Here is a 24894-nt window from a genome sequence, read left to right as displayed (position 1 = left end):
TTGGTATTGTGCATAAAGTGCACATTGAAGCTCTGTACACACATGGATACATGGAGGCAATGTTTTTAATAGTGTTGACACAATTCAGACACACAAAGAATCAACATTTTGTAGCTAAATGCAGGAATGTGTACACCAATGCATTTGCATTTTCTTGATTTATTACAACTGAGAGGCACTGCATCAAACTCTCTGATCTTCAAATAAGTAGCTGATTTTATTTGTCTTCCAGAGTGATATATACTGCAAGTGAAATTGCTGAGAATACATGACATAATGTGTTGAAACACAAGTTTTCTCAATTTGCAGTTTGCCCTACAAATTCCGATAGAAGGATAAATAATACACAAAAACAAACTTTTGATTTAATGTCAAATCATACTGATCGCCACACTAAATGCTCACATACTTTACAGTATAGTATACACCCGAAGCAACGGCATCAGTTAAAAGTCTTTAGCTAGCTGGTTCTCATATGCAAGTCAGCCTAGAGGGATTTCAAAAGCCAAGACAAAGCCAGCCTCATTTCTGACTAAAGATGGGAATATTTCTCTACAGGATCTCCAACTGAATACAGTTAACCGCACTGCAACCCTATATAGTGTACAGTATATACACTGCGCAATAATGTTACAAAGCTCAGACATTGGTAAAAATGTGCAGAGTTGAATGACATATGCAACAACAGCTAGTAGCATTTGAGGAAGTGTCTTCATAATCCAGCGTCAGCTTGTGTTGATATTATTGTCAGTCAGAACATTCTGTCAACATTTTTGATGACTGAATGGAGTCAAATTAAGTCTTTGACATGACCACCATCCAGGCCTTCAGTCTTTACATTTTCAAGATGACATTTCAGTTAATTTGTCATTTCACAATCTTTTCTTGATGAGTTTCTCCAGTTTGCGGATGCGGGAAGACTCTTGCTCCGGGGTGGGGGCACTGAATAGAGAGGGGCCACTGTCGGCCCCTGATGGCGGAGTGGGTAGCCTCTGCCTGAATAGCTCCAGCATGCTGCTCTGTTCACTGCGCTTCAGACCCTTCACAGCCATGCACACAAACAAACACAAGAAAGAAAATTCGATTAGTTCTCAAGAAAAGAGAAAATTAAAAACGACGAGTTAGGCAAAAAGAGAGAAAATGCTAAATTACAATGTAAAAGCTAAAGCTGTGGAATAGTTTGACATTTCAGGGATACGCTTTTTTTTTTTCAACCAAAAGTGAGATAAGGATAATCGTAACAGCATTAAACCTGTATGTTCATGTTGAAGCTGGAGCCAGCAACCAGTTAGGTCAGCTCAGCATAAAGTCTGGAAGGGCAATTGCTAGACTGGCTCTATCAAAGGTAACACAATCTGCCAACCAACACTTCTAAAGCTCACTAACTAACTTGTTATATCTTGTTTAATCCGTACACCAAAGACAAAAGTGAAAAAAAACGACCACTTTCGGTTTTATGTGCAGCTGTTAATTAGTGCACTTTAGAGGTTCTGGTAGGCAGATTTAGTTACCTTCCAACAAAACCTTGACAGTTATTTCATTCCAGTAGGCTAAGCTAACTAGGTCCAGATCCAGCTTCGAAATTGAAGAAAGAGATGAGAGCAAGTTTTCACTCTGCTTTTATAATTTAAAAAAAAGTCGTATTTCCAAAAATGTCAAACTATCCTTTGAAATGACAGGTAAAGTAAAAAACAACTGACCTTCATGTCCAGGATCTTCTGGAAGGTCTCAGGATTTCCGTCAGCCAGGAGCTTGATGTAGTTATCAACAAACACCACTGGTGGTTCATGTGGGGCCATCACCACCTGTGGAAAGTAGAGTTTAATGTTGGGTTCAACCCTCCCTCCTTTCCTGTGAACCATCATGGGACGACCCAAGAGATCTTTAAATGATCCCACATGGGGCAGCTACGGCCCAAATGAGGGAAAGGGGGGGGGGGGCTGCAACTGACAAAAGCATGTAGTTCTGGCTACAAACAAAGTTGGGACTATGGTTCTAAATTTAGGAGCCCGATCCTCACTCTTTTTTTTCCTTTTACACAGCAATTACTCCATGCATCAGTGGCAAGAAATGGTTTTACCGGTAATTATTTTGGGGGTATAATGAGTCTGGGCAAAAATCAGCATTAGTCAAGAGCAGACAGAAAAGGTTTAATGAGGCACATGTCTTTTTGGATTAGATTCTATTGGTGTCTTTTTTTCCTACAATACGAGCACGAGACTGGAAAACGTGGATTGGGTAGCATGTCTTACAGCCGCTACAAAGCAGGCAGACCAACACATGGCTGACAGACCCCCACCTCCCATCTCATGCATAGGCATGCACGCAGGGATCATCTGACTAAATGTTTCTCATTTCCTTCAATTCTAAAAAAGACCAAATCTGTCAGTGTTTACTTTTTTTTACTCAAGGTGAAACATATGGGAAGGTGAGTGAAACAGTGAGGAAAATAGTGTTTAGAAATCAGAAGCAGGAGAAAAGAGGGAAGAGCAGCCATGAAAGAATTGTGTGGAATTCTTTGCTTTCCCTGCTGACTGTGATTTACTTAGCAACTGTCCTGGAGCCAGGCCAAAGGAAAGGCCTGTAGGGACCTTGTAAAAAACAGAAAAGGGGGGGGGTTAAGAATGAAAAGGGGCATAAAAAAGGAGAGTGAGAGCGACAGAGTAAGGGGGGGTGCATTTAGGCTGAACAAGGGGGGGAAGGGGGGTTGCCTTTTAAATACTCCCCAAAAGAGAGCTTCAGAGGTGGTACAGAGAGCTGGAGCAATGATGGGCTGGGCTGGATGAATGTGGAAAACAGCCACGTCTCACAGGCATCAGACGAGAGGCGTCTCAGACACACAGCTTACAATCCTATGCACTTTAAACATCACTGAGCACACAACACAGATAACCCAAATATGTGTAATACTAATTTAGGGTGGTGGAAGTGGGAAAAAAATACAGTAGTTAATCTTGAGACTTTCTTTTGTCAGCTGACGTGCAGAACAATATGCAATTTGAATCTTGTTATTTTAACAATGGAACAAATTATCACACATATTGTGAAAGGGGTCTCTAGTAGTAATGAACACATCAAGAAAGGATCAGAGATCCGCTCAGCGTCATGGACTTTTTGAACATCTTTAAGCTCATTGTTTTGGCTTTAGGACAAAGAACTTCATTGTTTTGGTTCAGTCTTACCGCTCGGCCAAACACAGCTTTATTTCTGCATAACAAAGAAGCTCCGATGAACCACTGTACTCATTCCCGAGCTGATCCAAAGAGAATAGAGATAAAGTCAGCTGGTTCCTGTTGAACATTGTGAAGCATTTGGCTAAATAGGATCCCTGAGGAGTCAACACCACAGACTAAATGTGTTTGTCTATGTGTAGTAGTTAGTAGGCAATTGTTTGTATAACACATAACAACTTCATCAGGTGATAATAAAGGCAATTGTGTGCTAACAGTCTGTTTCGCGGCTCCAAAGAGGGCAACAAAAAGTACAACCAAGTGCTGAACAAAACAATTTGTTGTGATAAATGTTTACAATTATCTTATGTGAACAAATACCACACACTGGGAAAGGGTTCAAGTTTGAAGGTGAACACATAAGGTTTTATACACTATTATTCTCTAAATAGGACCATCATTTACAACACAAATATGATGATGTATTGAAGAAGACTTTGAACTACTGTAGCCATTCAGGAAAATGTTTTACTGAGGTAAATCAAGTGAGATGTAGGGGGATTTTCTCATAGACTTCTCTTTGCCAGCTGCACTTCCACATTGGCTTCACTTTTCACTAACCGCTTGACTTATAAACATAGTTACTTCACTTCTAATTGAAACATCAACAGGATTGTTTTGATAAGTGTGAGATCATTATACCACCTCAAGAACAGTAACACAATCATTTAAATGTGCAGCTGTGTAGATGGAAAACTATTCAAAACAAAACATACTAACTTAATTGTTTTGTTGAATCTTACAGTAATAAAACGTACTATATGTTCTCCAGTGTGTAAATCTAAATGTTCAAAAACAAATATTTTATGATCTGCTTAGATTTTGACATGTAATCCTGAAGTTGGCTTTCTGCTCAAATCTTAGTGAGCTTTGGGAACTTAAAGTGCTCCTTCAATTGTCCCAATGAATTGCAGTTCCTTGGTGGGGGTGTGCGCCGGATTACATTTCAAGCCACAGCATCACAGAGAGTAATTCAAAACTATTGTTGAGGCTAGACAGAGGAATTATTATATTGACCCTGTTCCGATGCAATTACCTGTGAGGAAACTTTAAGTTGCACAAAGCTGATGGCTTAAATGCTGCCCATCTTACAAAAGCTTCTCTAAACTAATATGAGCTTTCTCTTTCCAAGGCCAAAACTGTTCAAAAAACTGGCCCTTTTTTTTTTCTTCAAAGAGATGCAACAGAGACTTCTCCCTTCAAAGACTTTTTGCTAAAGTAGCAGGAACATTATGCAATGCTGATTGTATTCATTAGAAATGTATACTTTCTCTATTATTCTTATTATCACTAATAATGTACTTCTAATCGATGTGAACCACTTGGAGGCTTTAATGCACAGTCAGCTACGTCTATGAGAGTTTTTAAGAAGCCATATAGATCACATTCCAGCTGAAGGGGCCCGCTGGCAGTCGAATTCAGTAAAAACCAGGCAGTGAATACTGATGTGAATACACTCTATAATTCTATAATGTGAAAGCCCCTTTAATGTGTGGCAGATGAGTTGAAATTCATGTGTATACATTCAGGGCATTTTTCCAGGAAACAAAGACAAGCCTTAAACAGGCCTTATGGAACAGTGTGCATCCCAGTAGAAAACTGACAAATGATCAGAGTGGTTAATTTGCAAAGTATCCATAAAATTAAAGTAAAGCATGGCATGATTAGTGAAGGTCACTCTTATTGTTACAAACATCAAAACAGCCCAACCATGACAAATTCAGGAAGGAAAGAAGGCCTCCCGGGAGTCCAGGGGAAATGTAGGGACAGGCGCGTGTGAGTGTCTGCATTTCAGTACACTCCAGAGACAGTTAATTAGGGTGGGGTTAATCTACATCAGCCACATACCAGAGTCCTCTCAGGTCTCATAAGGTAATTCTGACGCATGGCTAACTGGCTGTTTCCTGTGTTTGCTCTCCTCACTGACAACAACACCCATATGCTATGTACACCATGGTCATCTCAAAGTGTTTCTTGAGTAGATGCATGGTAACATGTATATACTTATTTACCCACTCACACCTTTCCACTGGCTCAAGGTCAGCCACATACTGTGTTAAAGAATATGTTTGTGTGTGTGTCCTGTGTTGGCCCGTCTTTCACTCATTAAACCAGTAGTGCATGAGCTCCATTCCTTCCCTACCTCATGTGAGGTAAGTTATTTGATGGAAACATGCTCATAAAGTGCTATTGTAAGTAGGGGTAAAGAAACAATTCAAGAGTTATTCTGCCAAAAATTAACTCTATGAAAAAATAATCTACTCGAGTGACTCAAAATACACTGTTGAATTCTGACTTGCCAGGGAAGCCACAGACACTTTAGGAAGAGATGTTGTCTTTTTTTTTCTTCTTATGATGAAACCTCAATTAGTGGAAAAAGCAGTTAGCTAGAGGTTTTGCCAGACTATTCTAGGTCAAGCGTTAGCATCAACACCAAAGTTCATGTTTAACTGGATATGTCAGCAACATTAAATCTGCACAATGGCAAACCAAAATTAAATTCAGACTGCACTCGTCCAAAATGGCCCATCTAAAGTTCCAAGTCCTTTTAAGGCCAGAAAGTGAAGCTTTTGTTGTAAAATGGAACGCATGAGGTTAGCCACCCAAGTTAAATGTAATAAAATCAGAAGTGTCCCATAAACATCAAGCGACTCTGATAATGTGTTTGAGTTGAACTATTGTGAATTAAGAGAACATCTCAGGTTCTCATTACAATCCATCAGTCAAAGAAACAAGCTCATTCTTTAGTTTATTTCAGTAAGGTAAACTGTTTAAACTAATATCTACTGGCCTTAAGAGCATGGTTGAGTGTTTTTCCAACAGTATTCTGGGAAGTGCTCCGCCCTTTGTACCAAATGCAAAAGACATGTACAAAAGGCTTCTGAAAAAAGCTGCTGCACTGAAGCCCACCCACTCCTCACCTTTAGGATCATCTCTGCTCGGGTCATGCCTTTCACCACTATCTTGGTGTAGCTGGCAGGGGCCTTGCGGAGCACCTGGGAGCCTATGGAGGGCAAATCCAGCAAGACTGTCTTCAAGGAGTGAGTGTCAAGGAGAAGCTGATGGGGTAGGATACACAAGACAGAAAATCAGGCATTTAAGAACAGCTTTTCATGATTAAACATATACACCAGTGCACATTATGAATGCTAACAATGGATTTTCTGCTTTGATAATCATGTATTTGTGCACATGCATGTACAGCAGAAGATACATTGGGATGATGACTGAAAATTAAGCTTAATTAATGACACTTTACGATAGATAAGCAGGAATTAAACTTACTTGTTCAGCCCCAACCATGCTGATAGGCTTACATCTGAACAGGTGGTTGATGAATTTGGGAATGAAAGAGCTAAGGGGAAAAAAATACAAAAACATCAATTCTTTGAAGTGTTAATTGTGGCTTATAAATATAGCAATTATGTGTGTTGTATATACTTTGTGTGTGTATATTGTACTTTGTGAATTTGATGCAGAACTGTGTGAAGTATTTGCGTGTGGAGGCCAGGTTTTCTCTGATGATGGGCACATTCTGCTTAATGTGCATGATAATTGAGGTCACATAAGGACTCTGGTCTCCCACGTGCTCCACACTCTGCCACGGCATCTGAGAGAGAGAGAGGGAGAGGAGAGGGGAGAGGAGGGAAGCTTTAGCATATGCTCTATGATACATTTTATTGTAATATTTATGTGACAATCCCTTTAATGCATTACACATAAAACAAGGACATCTTTTACAAGGTTTTCTGAATGATGATGGTTAGAAAGAGACATTCACAAAACCACCAGAAACCTTGTGTTATGGCATTCATAATTTAAAAGCAAAAAAATAAAATGTTTTTTTCACTTTTCTGTATCAATGGCAATGGTATTTGATCCAATAACTAGAGATGATGTGTGATTGTTTGTGTTTGTGTACAACCTTGCTCATAGCAGTGAGAGCAGGGTCGCAGGCAGCATCAATATCTTGAACGATGAGCTGGATGCTGTTTGAGATGACACTGTGAAAACAAGAAAGAAAATAATTGACACCATTAAAACATATTATTCACAAAACACACTGTTAGATAAGCACATATGTTTTGTACTAATAAAACATTGCATGTCTGTAGTTGTCACTTACGTGCTGAAAGTATCCATCTCCCCAGTCAAATTAATTCTCTCCACTAGGACTTTATCAACTTTTTCCTTCAGTTTCTCCTCCAACTAGAAAATAATAAAACAAAATAACGTCAATATACGAAGCTTTATTACTTCGAGTGCATGCTTTGTAATGCATGTTGTCATATTTCTTTTTAATATTGTCTTCAAATTGCTTTGTTGCCTAAAAAAAGGAGCAGGAATGAAACCTTCCAGGATGCATTGTAATCACACTGAGTTCCTTAAAACACGGATGAAACACAGGTCAAACGTTCTGTAACTGCTACATGGAAGGAATCTATTGTGTCCTCTAGCGTCTACTGTCACTGTAGTTCATCTCATGCCATACATTTATAGATATTTAAGATGAGTGCATCGGTGTGCTTATATGTGTGTGCTTATATGTGTGTGCTTGCCTGTTGTGTGGTAGCCAGGCAGTACTCCGCAGTGCTAAGGATGCTACAGATCAGGCAGAGCTCGTCCATGGTGAACTTTGCAGCCTCCGGTCCGTCCTTCTCCTTCAGCAGACTGCTTATGGTAAGACCTCCACTGTTACTGCTGGATCTGGATCGAGAGATATAAGGAACAGAAGAGAAAAGCAGTTAAACAAAGATGGAGACAGAGGGGTTAACATATTGGCTGGTTGTAACATTTAGTAGTGAATTAGCATATATAATTCAAGATTTTACTTGTTGGCAGAAACCCTACACTTCTCAACTAATCATACCTGGAAACATATGAGTTTAATAATAACAACTAAGATATAGCTCTTAGTAACTGTTTTAAGACATTTATCAACCATCTATGGGGTGGCAGCACCAACATGATGCCTCTACATTAATATACATCATCACAGAGACATAACAGAGAAACCACAAAATAGTTTAAGCTCCTTTCGAGGGCCCCTCTGCAAACCTTTACAGCACACCACATTGCACGACTGTCTCTCCATGTGTTTGTAAGTGTACGCACTTGCAAAGCCTTTGAGTGCATCTTTGTATCATGTTTGTGTACAGCTCAGAATATGGTATACATTAGTCTGTGAGCACAGGTTTGTAATTAGCATGCATGAATATCTGAGACAGAAACAGAGCCCCACTGTGTGTGAGAGTGTGTGTGTGTGTGTGTGTGTGTGTGTGTGTGTGTGTGTGTGTGTGTGCACACCACAGCCAGTGATGAGTTATAATGTGGCCAATGAGCCAGAGATGTTTTTGCTGGTAGCATATTAGGCTTTGCCACAACATAACTAACTCCAGATCCCTTAAAGCATGCCACCACAATCCATCATACACACAGCACTGAAGACATTTTGTTTTAAACTAAACTCCCAAACATCATCTTACCAACAGATTTGACAAATATTGGCCTGACAATTTTGTTCGTGAAAAATGAATCCCAAATAAATCTGTTTGTGTTACTGCCCAGAATATGTATTGATTGGATGGAAACAGGAAATATTAAAGCTACTTCCACAACATAGAGATTGGAAGCCAATTTGGAAGTGTTTTCATTTAGAAGCAAAGTCATGCTGGATTACCTTTTGTTCTCATATTCTTTTAAAATCTCCATGTTATGATGGACATGAGGAAGAACATTTTCAATATAATGACTTTTTTTAAATGTCTTACTTAGGAAGGTTGCCAGAGAGGATCTTCCAAGCGTACTCTCTGAGGAATTTCTGGAAGATGGTTGTGAGAGCGATCATTGGTTCCCCGGTGCTCAGTTGTGAGCACTGCACCATGCACTTCTTGTAATAGACAAAGAGGTCGGCACAGCTGGGCAGCACGGCTCCGCCCTCTTCCGTGCCAGCCTTGGGTGGGCCTTGCGCTCGAAAGTCAGCCACAAAACGGTCAATCAGTTCGCCCAGGTTCCTGCGGATGCCAGAAAATGTACAGCCAAATCCCCATGGTTGGATTAGGATTAGGAAATAAGTGACTCAAATATAAAAGACATGATCATTAAAATAAATGATTCCTAAACCCATTAAGTAAACTTAAGGATAAAATAAGAGGCAGGCAGACAGAGAGCCACACGGCTGAATAGGAGAAAATATTCCATGCATATCAAAATCAAAAGTGCTACAGTCAACAGGACCACAGTCAGTTGATGGGGCCCAATCCTGCTGAATCTTGGAACTAAAGCCAAGGACAAAACAAGCAGGCCACTGTTCTCTCCTGCTATGTCCCACTGGGGACAGGCTGATCTGGCTGTTGCCTGCCTAAGGCCTTTGGACTGAAGTAAAATGAGGTTGTAACTGCAGAATAGGTCAACACTGTTCCCTTGGACAGACAAACAGAATTTAACGGGCCAGAGAGCCAAAAGCCAGGGCCTGCATGCAAGCACAGCACTCCCAGAACTGTGTTCAATTTCAGGAGAGATTGCCATGACTGGGGGAAGGGATTACAGGAGGAAAAGTGAAGGATGGTGGTAGAAGACAGGGAGACAGGAAGGGAATCAAAAAACATAAGCATGGGCAGAGAAATGTACAAAATAGGAACAATGAGAGATTGAGATGAAGAAAGGAGGAATCAAACAGAAAGACAGAAAGAGGGGGGGGGGCAAAAAGAAAAGCAATAAAGAGGTGGGAAAGAAAATAGGCAGATCTGCTGTGGCAGCACTTATTCAAGCTCCCTCTCTCCTCCTCCCAGCGTCTGTGGTCGCGTAGCTAATGGGAAACATTTCTGCCACAATGGAGACAGAGGCATTCAGAAACAAGAGATGGAAAGACAGAAGAGACAATGAAGTAGAATGGTAGGTGGGGGATCTGATTGATGAGTGGAAAAAGGATGCGCGTGCCATCCTTAAACACAACCTGCCTCTGACCCTGGGTCTGTGCATCACGACCCAATATGGCCTTGTCTGCTTGTATATTTGTGTGTTGCTCACTTGTCTTGGGATTCTATGTAGACGTATAGATGAGGTTCAAAGCACTTGGAGACGATACCATGGAAAGGGTTGTCCGGCGCTTTTGGCTTTCTGGGCTAAAAGGATTGAGACATAAATTAGGCATTTTAGTTAAGTTGTAGCTCCTTTGAGTATCAATCAGTGAGTTTATGATTTGCCTCGAGCTCAGCAAACAAAGGTCAAAATATGAAGACAGTTTTCAAAGATAAGGTGGTGTAACTTGTTAGAAATCACTTCTCATTTGTAAGTACAATCAGCTACCAAGTTATTAGCTCCAACTTAAAGTGACTATGCAGTTTACACCAATCCACCCTGCTTTAAATGGGTTATAAGGTTATTGTTTTTTTAAAACTGAAACAAAACAAACATTAAATATTTAAATTGAGCTGCTACACAACTGTTCTACTTGCATAAGCCAATAAACCAGTGGTATTACCTTTAGCAAGAGTACTTTAGAAAAAGAAGAAAAAACAATCAATCCAATCAAAAAGCTCCACATCAGAGGAAGAAACATCTCATTGTGACAAAACAGATGGGGTCATTCCAGGTCAACTCACCTTAGCTAGATCCTCGTCCTTATCTGCGCCCACATCCTCACCCGCGTCGTCATCCAGGAAGGGGTTAGTAGATTCAAGAGGACTCTCTGGCCTCTTTTTCTATAAAAGAACAGATAAATTGCTCTATAATTGATCTATTGCGCAATTATTAAAGCAGCATTAGGGGCTTTACTGCCACTTAGGCATCCCATGCTAACAACTCTCTTGACTTGCATAAATATTTCTGTAATTATTTAAATCGTTCAGTATTAGTCAGTTTCTTCTATTTCTATGTAGACAATTTAATGGGAGGATTTGTTGAAACTGCAAATCCAATTATGAAATTCCACTCAACTAAATACCCTGATAAAATTACAGAACCCAGCAGGCATTGGTGTAAACCTAACTGAGGACAAAAGGGCCTCTGACTAACCTAAATATTGACAGTGATGAAAAAGCTTGGCAGAGTTTTACGTCCAACAAAATAATAATCATTAACTGTCCATTTTTCATTTATTGCTTCCAATTCGACATACAACATTACGAGTAAAAGATTTATTTATGCTGTGACACAGAGAGGACTGTGTGTGTGAGTAGAACAAAACAAGACAAACAAACAGCTTTATGTAATTGTGATTATGGAACAAAAAAAGCGAGCTGCATCAAAACATTTATTTTGATTGGATGAAATGTTGTATTGTAAGAAAAGTGTTATTTAAGGGCAGAAGTGCAATTAAGATCTCTGATTTATGCTTCTATGTGTTTGGACAATTTCATCTTGAAAAGGTGGAAGCAGTTGGAGTTTATATTGAGTAAAACTGTATGTAATTATTGGAGTTTTCTTACTCCGGGTATGTCAGTCAAGGTGCATCCGGTGAAGCGTTTGGCCAGAAGACCCTCGAAGTTTGTGGTCCTCTGAATAGCAAACAGAAGCAGCTTCACCTCAATCTCCTTAGCCCGTGTTCGCATCACTTTGGCAAGCTCCACCCTTAAAAACAAAGATACAAAAATTGAAATTGCTTACTTTATTAATTTCTATGCTTTGACCCTTGTTAGTACTTTTATTTGACACCTATCCTATTACCTAACGCATGTCTTTTCAGGCTTCTCGTAAGACACTGATTGGATTTATGCATTTTTGTTGTCAGCTGCAGTCGAGAGTAGCACACACACAGTGCCCACTTCTTCTTGCCTTCTGTAGCTGAGGGAAACAGACTGAGTGTGTGGTCACTACAGTAGGTCACTGCTCATGCAGGCCACCTACGTCAATTGCACTAAAAGCCAAATCAAAGACTCACGAGAAGCATGCCATACCAGTGTGGTTAGTGCCAAAATGTTCCACAGCCACTTTCTCTTTTAATTTAATTACATTTAATTATTGTTCTTTTATTTATTTTTCTTTCTTCTCTTTTCTTAGGGACAGAGACACACCATCAAAATATTCACTAAATAGGCTAGAAACACAAGCTATAAAATGAATAGCCTATGATAATTTGCACCGCTTTTTCCAACATGGGTTTTTATGCTATATGTTGTGGTGTTTTCGTTACCTGGTGATGTGGCAGAACTCCACAGCAATGCGCTCCGTCATGCTCCACTCCTCAGGAAACATGCGTCCGTACTTCTCCTCGTAGTCCACGAGCTGCCGTTTGATCCAGGCGTAGCGCCGATCGATCTTGTCTAGCCATGCAACCTGAGCACAGGTCATGGTATTAGTATATACTATTATAGATATCATCTTGTTCATTAGAGAAATCAGTTTCTTACTCACATCTTGGTTTTCCTGGAATAATACCAGGTACTCTGAGAGGTGCTGCCTGATAAACTTTTTGATGATCTCCTGTTTGATGCGTGGATCCAGCACATTGGCCACCAGGCAGGCATCTCTCAACACGTTACTGGGACCACCTTGTCTCTGGATGGATAACAATACACGTTTTTTACAAGGTGGAACGAGACAAGAACAGTGTCTGAATAGTGAGAAATGGTATTCATTTTTACAGAAACAAATTAAACTCAACAAATCTGAAACTCTTACCTTGGAGCCTTGAGAGGGGAAGGATTCTTCAAAATCTGCCAGGATCTGAGTCCCCAACTCACTCTGTGCTGCTTTTACTCTGGAAATCCAATAAATTATATATTTTAATTAAAGTTGTTTCCGCAATCATTCAAATTGCATAAGGGAATGGTAGCAATTACATGTGGAAGCTTCCAATATACAACAGACTTTTGGCATATGACATTTGGCCACCTAGCTACTTTGGCAAATACCTTTTATGATAAACAGCCAGGTAAAATATCCCTAATGTAATCATTGTTCAGTGATTGTAGACAAAGACACTGTTTACAAGTGGCTAGTTTTTTTTTCACCCACTATAAAGTCACTGTATAAAATGTTTCGAAAGTGCTTATACAAAAGGGTCCACTTAGACACTCTGTCTGTCCAGTACTTGGAGGGTCTGTGTTGCCTGAAGGCTTCCAGGCTGGGTTAACCAAGGACAGCTCCCAAAGCCATGACAATGGTCCAGGATAAGCAGGAGAGGGTGCAGAGATGTTATCACAGATGGAGGGCAAATGAACTGGCAGCTTTATTTCAAGTGAATGATGTCGGCTAAATATCCAGCTAACAACCTCAGCTACTGAGTGTAATAACAAACACTGCTCTATTGCTCCTGTTTCAGCTGAGTCTCATGCTCATATAAACTGATGTCGGAGAGAACAGCAGGTCATGTATGTGTATACACACAGTATACTGTACTGTATATACACACAATAGTACAGTACATAGATACAGTACACAACCAAACACTTTGTCTCGCTGCCTGTCAGCTGAACTGTGAGAGTCATGGTGAAGTTTAGAAGGTGAGCGAAGCATTAAGCAATGACAAGAGTAAGGCTTATTAAGATAAAAAAAAAGTTGATCAGGTTCAACTATGACATTTGCACTTTCAGTATAGTAAGTATAAAGACAAATTAAATAACAATTTCCTTAACTGAATTAAATATTTTAAGGCAGGAAGGGAGAATTGTAATTTGGAGGCCCTAATATACATTTAGACTGTAACCATGTAGAATATTCACATAAACCAAACCATTCTTCTTCTTTTGTATTGCTTTATATTTATTATCGTCCCTTTTTAAAATTTAAATTCATAAGTAAAACCAAAATTACTTAAAGGTGGGGTAGGTAAGTTTGAGAAACCGGCTCGAGATCGCTAGAATTTGAAAATACACAACCGGAGAAAATCTGCCACTTCCTTACAGAGCCCCTCCTCCAACACACACGAACGCGCACATGACCAATGAGGGCACGAGATAAGTTTGTGCCCCGATGGAAGGCTGACAGGCAGGTAGGCCATCCAGTTACTTTAGCCGGGCCGGCTAAAATGATTGGTCGTGCTTTTTACAGTACTACGGCTTCCACAGATGACATCTTTTTATGGATTTTTCGTCAAAGCACTTCAGATATTCATTGCTATCGGGATGTTAAGAGCATTCCATGGAATATAACAAAAAGTGTATCTCGAGCCGGTTTCTCAAACTTACCTACCCCACCTTTAACTCCTTCTCTGTAAATGTTTTAAGTTTTTAATGAGATTGAGTTTAGAATTTAATAAAATATGTAGTCTTTTATTGTCTTGCTATGACTTTCTTTTAACTGTTTGCGTCCAGCTTTCTGCCTTGTCTTATTATCTCGAGTCACTTCTTCCACGCAGCTGTTATTTGGTAAAAAACTATTCGGCCACACCTCAGTCAAAACAGAACAGAAGGTCATCTTTTTTTGGGGGATCAGCACTGCTTTAAACTTGAACATGGCCAATGTGTCCCAATTTGATTTACTGTTCTTGGAAAATAATAGTAAAAATGGAAATTAAATCAGTCAGGGCTGTGGGAAACGAGAGTGTAACAATGCCCTTTGTTGTTTGTGTCTGTGTGTGCGTGTGTATCTGTGTGTATTTTCCAGATATTGGCAGGAGAGCAAACAAACATTCTGGAATGTACCATTAATTGAAGCACATACATGCAGACACAAACACACCCTTAGAAAAAGTATGCTCCTAATCTCTCACAATGGAAGAATCACGGCCATAATGGGACTCTGTTCAGTGTTTCCTTCCTCTGTGTTCCTGTATTTGTGGAGTTGTGTGTGTATGCGTGTGTGTATACTGTATCTGCATAAACAGGATGCAATACGCAAAATACCTCCATCCAAATACTGTAACCACTTTTCAACAGTTCTGCTGACGAGCTGTGGAATATTCAGCTGTAAGCAGAGAACAGGCTCTGAACTTGCTACTGGAAACGAGCTGTTCTTAATGCTTTGATACTCAACCCCAGAGCTGTGTGTGTAGGTGTTAGCGTGTGCACTTCAGTTACCTCTCAGATAGCTGTCTGATCTGGGGTATGCCCATGTACTTTTGGAAATGTTCAAGCACATTGACCACTCCCTGCAGCAGGTTGGCCACCTCACCATACTGCCTCTTTCTGGTCATGGCTCTGGAACCCAAAACAACACACATTTCTATTATTAAATAAAGAAAATATATTTGATACGCTACATTTGTCAAGTGATAATGCCACGCACATCTGTAAAACGTATCATCCAAGCATCAATCTAAGTGTATATCTCTCACATGTGCAAATTCCTTCCTAACATGCTAAAGGGGATAAAAACAATATCCTTAAAAGATAGAAAAGATAACACAGAAGGATGTTATTTTTACAGATTTTAAAGACAAATCAGATGTTTTATCAATATACATAAGAAGCTTGAACCCCGTATTTTTTTTAACATGCCACTGAAATCATATTAGACTGAAATAAAACTCCTCATTCAGTTCAGAGTATTTCTACTGGCAGCAACTAACTCTTTATCCGAAAATGTAGAACGCTTATCACAACTAAAGAGCTTCTGAAAAATCCCAAATGCTTTATTTAGGTCAAATTAGATCCATTCTGTTAAAAGGGATTGCACCCACTCTAAAGAGTCGACGCCTCCTGCCAACATGTGCAGGTGGTTGAGGGTGGTGATGGATGTTGTTAGGTGGCGCTTGGCATGGTCCAACTGCTTTATGTCCCTCGTAATCTCCTTGACCTGCGCAGGAAAAGAAAATGTCAGAGAGGTTGGTCATTTATATCGCACAGAATAAGGAGAAAATAAAATGTTCAGAGATGGGAAAAGAGGAAGCAAGAGAAGGTGAACACATGTAGGTGGTTCGACTGGATGGAGCGATACGACAAAGATAAATAGAGCAAGATAAACAACCCACCCACTGGTTTGAGAAATCATTGCTCCTACATGCCACTGAGGGAGGGTCTGCTTTCCAACCTCCCCCTTCATCCTTTCTCTACACACCCAGCCTACTTCCTCAACTTTAAATAACCCTCTCCTCTATTGTAACAGAAGGATACAGAGTGTATATCCCCTTTGCCAGGTCATGTCACTGATAAGCTTCAACAAGCCACCTTGTGTGTGTGTGTGTGTGTGTGCATACCATTTGTTCAGACTTCTCTGCCTTGTCCTTGATGTCTTTGATTTTTCCAAAGAGCTGCTGGATGGCAATTTGGGCCTCTTCCAAAGCCTGTCCAAAACAAACAGAGAAAATATGAAACATACCGAGAATACGTTTTTTTCACCTGCTGCTGCTGCTGATAATGTAAGTGTGTATTTATTCTCAAATAAACAGAACTGAACAAAGGGATGAGAAAACTCCTACTCAGTTAACCCTTAAATGCTGAGTTTGAATGAGTGGTGTTGTCTACCTGTAGAGAAATGGCAAGTCATGGAAACAGCTAGAAAAAACAATCCCTTGCTGTTTGGTGCTTCCACCTGAGAGGCGTGAAAGGTGTGTATTTAAACTCATGCATTCTTTTTATCCCTTACAAGTGTCCTTTCTAACAGACAGTATTGTACTGTGGATATATTTCAAATGAGTCAACCTACTGTACCAAACTCACAATAAAATGTCCCTCTGGTGTCTAGAACTTTATTATACTGTATATTCTTTAATCCACAAATTCATGAGAGAGAGCAGGGAAACCCTTTAATGAAAATGTGTCATCCCATACATAAAATGTGAACTTTTTAGCAAAATTGTATGAGAAAAAAACATGTTACACTTAAAATACAGTTGATTTGAGAAGCAGGGCTGTGTGGAATAACTGTGTGTCAGTTGTGGTTTGCCAGCCTGGGTCGTATTTCCAGGGATATTTTCTTATCTGCTCACTACTGGCTTTGGTCCATGTAAAAAAAATATCCCGCTTATGCCTGTTCACAGTTCTGATATATACACAGTAATTGCCCATCTATCTGGAAAACTAACTAGATATCTGACACTGATAGGTTAAAGGCTAAAGACACTATTAGCAGTTTTAAAAACCTATAAAGCCAGACGGGATTAGATAACATCAGACAGTTACAATTGTAAGATAGTTAACGTGCTATTTGAATATTTCCCCATCATCTGACATGGCAGCTGTTCTTTGATGGTCCTAAACAGAGATTGTGCTCGACATCTGATGCCAAGGTAATTGGCTTCACTTGGCCCGATGCTACGACACAACTTTGACTTTCCTAAGATTTACACACACACAGACTGACACATGCACCCAAGGAATGCTAACAGCCGGCACCAGCTGTGCAAGGAATTTACCACTTTTACAAGCACGTCTAAGAAACAGTGATTGAGCAAACAGACACAAACTGTGCACATACACACAAACATAAATACAGCTTTCACTGACAGCAGAGGATTCACTCTGCTTCCTGAGTGTGGCTAAAAAGCAGCACTTGGTGACAGTGTCGTGGAGACCCAGTGAAAGTCAACACAACACCAAGACAAGGTCATAAAATCAACAAAACCATTCTGACATTTAAACCGGCAAGGAGTTTCACTCTTATAATCTTAAACTAAGCTCACACTTGATCTACTCTGTGTAATAAAACTACATTAGGGGAGTCGGCCCTGGAGGCCAGACAGAGAGGATCTCTTCTTTAATACAGATGAGAAAAAGTCTAGGTTGCACTTTTCATTTTATGCTTCAAGCAACCCATTGGTTGTCGGGTGATTGGATAAATGCATTAGAAAAATGCATGCAGGTTATGTCATTACTCTCTGATCTGAGCGGAAGGCAGTGCCACTGAATCTTCTAAGAGGTTCCCTGGAGGAGCTGTTCAGAAAACAAACTGCATGCAGGAGAGGCTGGTTCCACGGCTGCAAATGCCTCTCATGCAGGCTCAGCTGAGACAAACTGGCTCGCTTCCGAGCGCTCATTTCCTGTATTTAGCCTTGAGGAGAGCAGAGAGAGAGAGAGAGAGACCACTGCCCAGCAGGCGCCTCTAAGCCCGAGATGTTATCTGCTCTCACACAAACACACATATGCTCACCAGTGTATCCCTTACATGCAATAAGCAGCAGGGCTCCAATGCATACATATGTAGTGTTATAGAGGTACAAAGGAGCGTGAACAGGATGCACTTCACTCCTCCCTCTGACAGATGCTAGTGTAGCTTTCTGACATACAGGTTGGGTTGAATGGTAATTCTGAGGTTAAGGCCAATTCTAATAAATCTGATCGACCAATCAGGGCTATTTTAATAGTTGTTTCATTGCCATCATGTTAACATTTGTAGGGAGAACATTTGGAGAGAAGAGTGTTTCACTTAACAGAGAATAACTTGTAAAAAGATTTGTTTAGAAATACTCCCTGTTTTAAAACAATTGTTTTGTCATAGCTAAGCCTGACAGTAAACAAAATCCAAAGCACCACTTTCTAATGCATTCTTTTATAGCCTAAATATAAATATCCTAGTATCCAGCTGCCTCGTATTTCTTTAATTGTTTAATTTCTCCTTTAAAAAGCAATACAAAATGTTGGCAAAGTTGGTGTTTACAGATGATGTTTTAGACAAATGTAATAGGATAAACTGATACAGTCACTAAACATATTTGTGGCGAAGGTTGAAAGTGACTAGTGCATTTAGAGCAGACAGAGTTCTGAGAACAGGAAAGCATGGACGCTAAAACAAGCTTTGAACAACCTTTTCTGAGATAAATATTGACATTAATGCCGTTTCTACAGGAATACCAGCCTATACTGTATTGCATCCTTCCCTGTACCAATGTGACTATATATAAAAGTATGTAAACACAAACAGACAAATCAGACACACGGAAAGAAAACACGCAAATACCAGACTGCCAACCATGCAGGACGCAAGCCCCACTATGTGTATGTGTGTGTTTTCATACCCCTTTTTACATACTGCAGCTTTTATGTGAATGGAATTAACTGGTAACAAATGTTTGGGTTCCTTAATGAGATCCTTTGACTCAGACATGAACATATAGATTCCCACCGAGCCAGGCTTTCATGTCATTCATTAGCGGTGCGCTGCAATATTGAGCTGACTGTGGAGCAGGTGTGCATGTGGTATCCAAATTGCTTTAACAACAGACAGGAACAGTGTGTGTGGCAGGAAACTCTTGACTGGCAGGCTACAACCATACAGATATTTTCATAGCACATTTACCAACATAGCCAGACTGCTCAGAAGAATCCAACAATTAGTCACCTTCAGCACTGTAGGCATAACCTCTGTATTACCTTGACACATTAAATGATGCAGATTAAAAGGAATTAGTCTGGATTGTTAAGAAATTAGCTTCTGACAGAGTTTATGTAATAATTGAGTCTGCAGCAAAGCCACTTGACATCATAAATTACAGTCAATCACACCGTAAACAATTCGGCTTGCAGTGCCATTCCTGTATGCATCTGTCGTGCTGTTGTTGTTTTTTTCATAAATGAATGATTGCAAAGATTTTTGGTTGCTAGGTAACACAGTCATTGTAACACTTAATAACAGCGCTAAGTCGAACACTAAGGGAACCACATTTCCACACTCTCAGTCCTGCAGCATATGACTCCAAACAGAAAAAAACCACCAGAGAAATATTTCCCAGAATCTCCTCCACTTTCTCTCTCCTCCTGTCTTCTTGATCTTTCCATTCTTCTTCAATAATCTTCAATTTCATCCTGGGCATTGCTTTGAGCTCAGTGAGTTGAGATCAGTCAACAGCAGAAATGACTAAATTGCTGATACTTTTGGTTTTATTCTATTGCTTTATGTCTTAATCGCCGTCTTGAAATGAACACCTCTTTCCATCTACAGAAAGTATTTTCCCTCTGGAAATGTTCGAATGGCACTGCGGGGTTGGAAAAACAAACTAAAATGATTGTGTGTGGCTGTGTAATGTTATTGGTCTGGAGGGATTTAGAGTGTTTCCGCTACCAAACAGTAGCTAACGGGGAAAGACAGGGCCACCGGGCCAGACACCCTGACGACAACACACACCTCATCATGTCAACTGGTCAGAGCATACACGGCTCACCCGTCAGGTGTCACATTCCCTTTGAGCCACAACTCCTCGACCTGGATTAAATCAGCAGGGGCTGTTCTTTTCCATCTTGCTCCAACATGAAAAGGCAAAGACTCAAAAGCCAGGGTTTAAAATAAATCTACGTTTTCACATACGAGAATCTATTTCCCAGACGTGTTTTCCGTAAAGAAGGGCAGTTTGAGCAGTGGGAATGGTTCTGAGTCATCTTGTCCTTTTCCATGGAAGCAATGTGGAGAGAGGAAAGAGGAGGAGAGCGGGAAAAACATCTTTCTCTGGCTTTAGAGAAGCCAGTGGCGCTATTCTAACTTCAGGGAAAGGATACTGTTTTGAAAACCACAAGTGAAAAGTAGGCCTTGTGGTTGCGTGTAAAATAAGAAAACAGTGTTATCATCCCCCATATAACGTAACGTCTACATGCTATTTTTCTATAACGCTTTATATACTATGGTTACATTGGACACATATCAATCAGCCTTTGTGGAAAGATTCCAGCTCCACCATCTTCACTATAACAAGATAATACATTTCAATAGTTACATAAATCTTAATTCTGACAACCAACGAAACATGTTTCATAGATTAAATAAATGTATATTTTTTTCTAGCCATAATTACATAAATGACACAATTCATTGTGCCGGAAAACATATTTGAAGTCGATCAAGTTTGTTTAACCACTGTAGCTCGACTCACCTGTCTGCCATCCTGACCCACGTTGGTCTGGCCTCTCACCACTGTCCTGATGTTGTCATCCAGGCGCCTATCAAATGTGACACAAAGGGCACTCCAGTCAGTTTGAGGGTAAAATAATGACCAAAAACAAGAAATGTGCCATCAAGTCAATGAAATGAACTCACCGGATCTTCAGACGAATCTTGTTTACCACGTCATCAATATTAGCCAATGACTGATGGGAAATACAAACACAGGTAATCAGCTGTTGAACCTATATTATACCTCTGTACTTAAATACACACGTTGTAGCATTTACTGCATTTGTGCCTAAGGGACAGTTCACGACACAAGTCAAATTCCTATATGAAACTACTAAACAAAAAGGTTTATAGATCATCTTGACTTAATGGGTCATGATTTCTGATGACACATTGCAGCACATTTTTTAAAATGTATTTTTTTGCACTTTGAACACCATAAGCCGAGTGCCATCTAGTTCCATTATATTCGCGAGTAGGCAGACATCTTCTTGGCCATTACCTCCAACACGGTTACTAGTACCAAAACAGTCTAGATTGATAAATACTACTACAGGTGAGAGGAAACATATGTGTTTTTGATTTTGACGTAAACTGTCCCTTTAAAAAAGCTTCAGGGTATACAAATCTGTTTAACTAGCCATTTCAACTGCAGCACAGGTTTACACCTTACCTGATGAAATAGTACACACAGAATCCATTTAGGTGAAAACAAATTCATGCACATACACTAGGGGCCCTTCCATGTATACGATGAGCACAAACTATAGGGTAACAGCGACCCCTCATGGAAATGGAGTATACACACAGACACTTTATTAAGTATACCGTCCAAAAGTGCAATACATAAAGATTCACAACATACTCACATACTCATTACATCCACATGATATGTTTTCAATAACTGCTATAGCATGTGACATCTAGATCAATGTAGAGTTGTATTATTACACTGGACAAGTTGTACACGATTTTGTTTTGTGATTTTTCGTATATGGTTATTCTTGTGAAAATTCACGAGTTTATGTATTGAAAGGTCTCCTACCATTGCAGTGGATAAGTAGAGCACACCTATTTTTATTATTAAACAAGTTTATATAATAAAGAAAACCAGCATGTTTTTATAGTTCTTAAGGTTTTTTCAAATAAAAGTGTGAGAAAGAATATATGACTTTAAACTGTGCTTATGAAGTAATTACAAATATATATATTTCCAAATGTATAATAGAGTCACTGGGTCACATGACATTGAAGCTTTTGAAAATAAATCAAGACTTTTCAATACAAAAACTGCAGAATGTTCATAAAAATGTTTCATAGAAAATAAAAGAAACACTTCAATCCAACAGGTCCGGGGTAGACAACATTGCTGGTATGAATTTGGAGTCACACATATGAAAGCTATTGAAATAAACTGAAATGATCTTTTGATTAAATGTTTTTGTTAAATAAATTAATGACAGATCAGCAATTAAAAAAGTTGTGAAACACAAGACCCTTTTTAATATATTTATCAGCATAATTTTCGCTAATATGAGTATTAAGGTATTGCAACTAAGATTGATCTGGTGTAAGAAATGTATTGACAGCCCCTGAGTGAGGGCTCAAGAGTTCGTCCTCTGACAGCTGACAGTCTGTGAAACTGAGAATACTAGTAGTTTCTATCAGTATCTTGAATTTCCAACCTAAAACTAATTCCACAACAGTATAACCAAAGACAAACATTATCAACCCACTAATGACAAATATAGCTGTTGACTGCCCCCCAATCAAATGGATATCAGTAGCATAACAGTCTTTATCACATCAGTGTACCCATGCATGTATAAAGTGTACAGTACCTGCTCGGTGGGGAATAGGGTGTTGATGTATTCCACAGCATTGAAGTCTGCTCTGTCCAGTGGGTCCTGGCTGGGGAAAACCTAGTACACAAAACACACATGACGTCAAGTCAGTACGTTACTGACAACGTTTCACTAAATATTTGATGGAGTAATTTGGCATACTTCAACATGCAAACCGGTTTTGGCTTGTCACTGAAAGCATACACTGACAAGTTGATAAATCGGACGTGTGTAATTTGCATTTTACTCTCGTGTTATTTTAAGCAACATATAAAACAACCTGACGATGTTTTGGAGGCTTAACAATGTTAATATATCGAGGAACCCAAGGTGTTTCGGCTAGCTGTGACAGCACTGTAACGTTGAGCTAGCCTGCTAACAGCTGGTTTATAGGCATGAGCAGCAACACTGTTTCAAAGCTGCTATAGTAACCGAGGGTCAAACGGCTACCTGTTCAATGGCTAGTTGCACCTCTGGGGTGAGATGCAGAATAGCCTCCAAATCCTCAGCCAATTCAAATTCTTCTTCCTCCATCATTGTCAAAACAAATCCTAAAAAAAAATCTCCGGCATACCACTTCCTGGTGAGAAGGCTTTTGGGATACTCGATGACGTAGAAAAACGGTGCATTCATGGCTGTCGGAAATCAGAGCTACACTTGAACGTCTCATTGTAGTTACACGTTACATACCTTGCGCTTTCTCTTTCTTTTTTGTCTCTTTTATTTATTCAAGAGCATTATATGAAGGTCATATATTTTGTATACAAAACAGTTGACATCAGGGGTATAGATATAAACGAATACAAAAAATACATAAAATAAACACAATTAGTTTTGATTGCCATTGTATTTATATTGTTTTTAATAGTGCTACTATAATGTTTTAATTATTGGTAAAAATGTTCAAAATTAGGTTTGAAATCAGCCCATTTATTTTTTATGAATATGACATTTCTTCAATTCCTTTTTCTCCTGCATCCCTTTCTTCCCAAGCATTTGGTTCACATGTATTCTTCTTCTTGAAACTACTAATGACTTTTCCAACTAAAGTGGTGACTACAACACATATTTGTTTTTGTCTCTGCCTCTATGATAAGTGTTTGGTTTGCAAGATCTCACAAGTAGATGGACTAGAACGTGAAAGAGTGATGAGTAACATGTATTTCTAATAATGTTTAGGTGCATTTTTTCCTGACATTAAAAGCACATAACAGTGGCTTACTGTGTTTCTATTACTAGTTCTACACGTTTGCCAAATTAATGAATTAAGACAATAGATGTTGAAGGTTGGCATTAGACTTTAAAGAGTGTGGTACAGGGACGTAAGGGCAGTAGCCTTTGTTTCTTCATGGAAAACAATTCTTATCACCAATACAGGCATTAATCAGAATAAGAAGATGATCCATGGTCCCAGGGAATTCAATTACAAGTAATAACTTGTTGCATCTCCTTGGCTTTCCTTCCTTGACCATTTAACAAGAGGAACGTGTTATACATAGTACAGTTGAATAACCTCAACAATAGCACATTGAACTTTGAAAATGTGCCCTCATAGTTTTTATTCAAATTACATGTACACAACCGTACAACCCCTTCCTACATTGTTGACCCACACATTTCCTCTGTTCTGATGATCCTAATAGGCACTCTGGCCTTTAACATGATTCCATTGAAAGTGTGCCCTGCAGAAACAATTTGTCATGCTAAAATTGTCCCTACCACAACTACTGTTACAAGAAATCGACCTACTGCAGTAACATATTGCTGTCCTCTTTGCGCACATCATGATTTAAAGAGCAGCAGTGCCACCTGCTGTTTAAAGGTGCAGCACACTAACAGAAACACACACATGCTCCCATAAGCTCCAGCTTCTAAGCATTACACTGTTTTTTTTCTTTCAAAGACAGGAATATAAACCCATAAGAGAGCTTTTTAGAAGTGGAAAGCAGTGGAGTGCTGAAAACGCATAAGATGATACAGCGAGTCGAGGACAGGGTTTCAAAGACCCACACTGTGGGGGGGATGAGGATAAAAAAAGACAGAAAAGAGGGAAGACGAAAAATGGCTGTATCAGGTTTAACTGCATATTAAAGAGGGATGAAAATCAATAGAGTAGAGAA

The 24894-nt window shown here is 39.6% G+C and overlaps 1 protein-coding gene across 1 annotated transcript; it reads right to left on the bottom strand.

Annotated features, from left to right (window-relative positions):
• Positions 1-47: 47 nt before the first annotated feature.
• Positions 48-23366, bottom strand: vps53 (VPS53 subunit of GARP complex). Its single transcript, XM_034115037.1, has 22 exons — positions 23225-23366; positions 22772-22852; positions 21075-21124; positions 20911-20977; positions 16309-16395; positions 15793-15908; positions 15191-15310; positions 12852-12930; positions 12585-12728; positions 12364-12506; positions 11660-11801; positions 10835-10933; positions 10260-10354; positions 9002-9244; positions 7790-7937; positions 7357-7439; positions 7156-7234; positions 6692-6840; positions 6516-6585; positions 6152-6289; positions 1701-1805; positions 48-1040 (listed from the first exon to the last, which is right to left on the bottom strand). The coding sequence occupies exons 1-22, from the start codon at positions 23309-23311 to the stop codon at positions 873-875; spliced, it is 2493 nt and encodes an 830-aa protein (XP_033970928.1). The 5' UTR covers positions 23312-23366; the 3' UTR covers positions 48-872.
• Between the last annotated feature and the right edge of the window lie 1528 nt (positions 23367-24894).

Source organism: Trematomus bernacchii, unplaced genomic scaffold, assembly GCF_902827165.1.
Source record: "Trematomus bernacchii unplaced genomic scaffold, fTreBer1.1, whole genome shotgun sequence".
NCBI lineage: Eukaryota > Metazoa > Chordata > Actinopteri > Perciformes > Nototheniidae > Trematomus > Trematomus bernacchii.
Note: the sequence above shows the minus strand (reverse complement) of the source record. Positions and strands in the feature narration are given on the sequence as shown.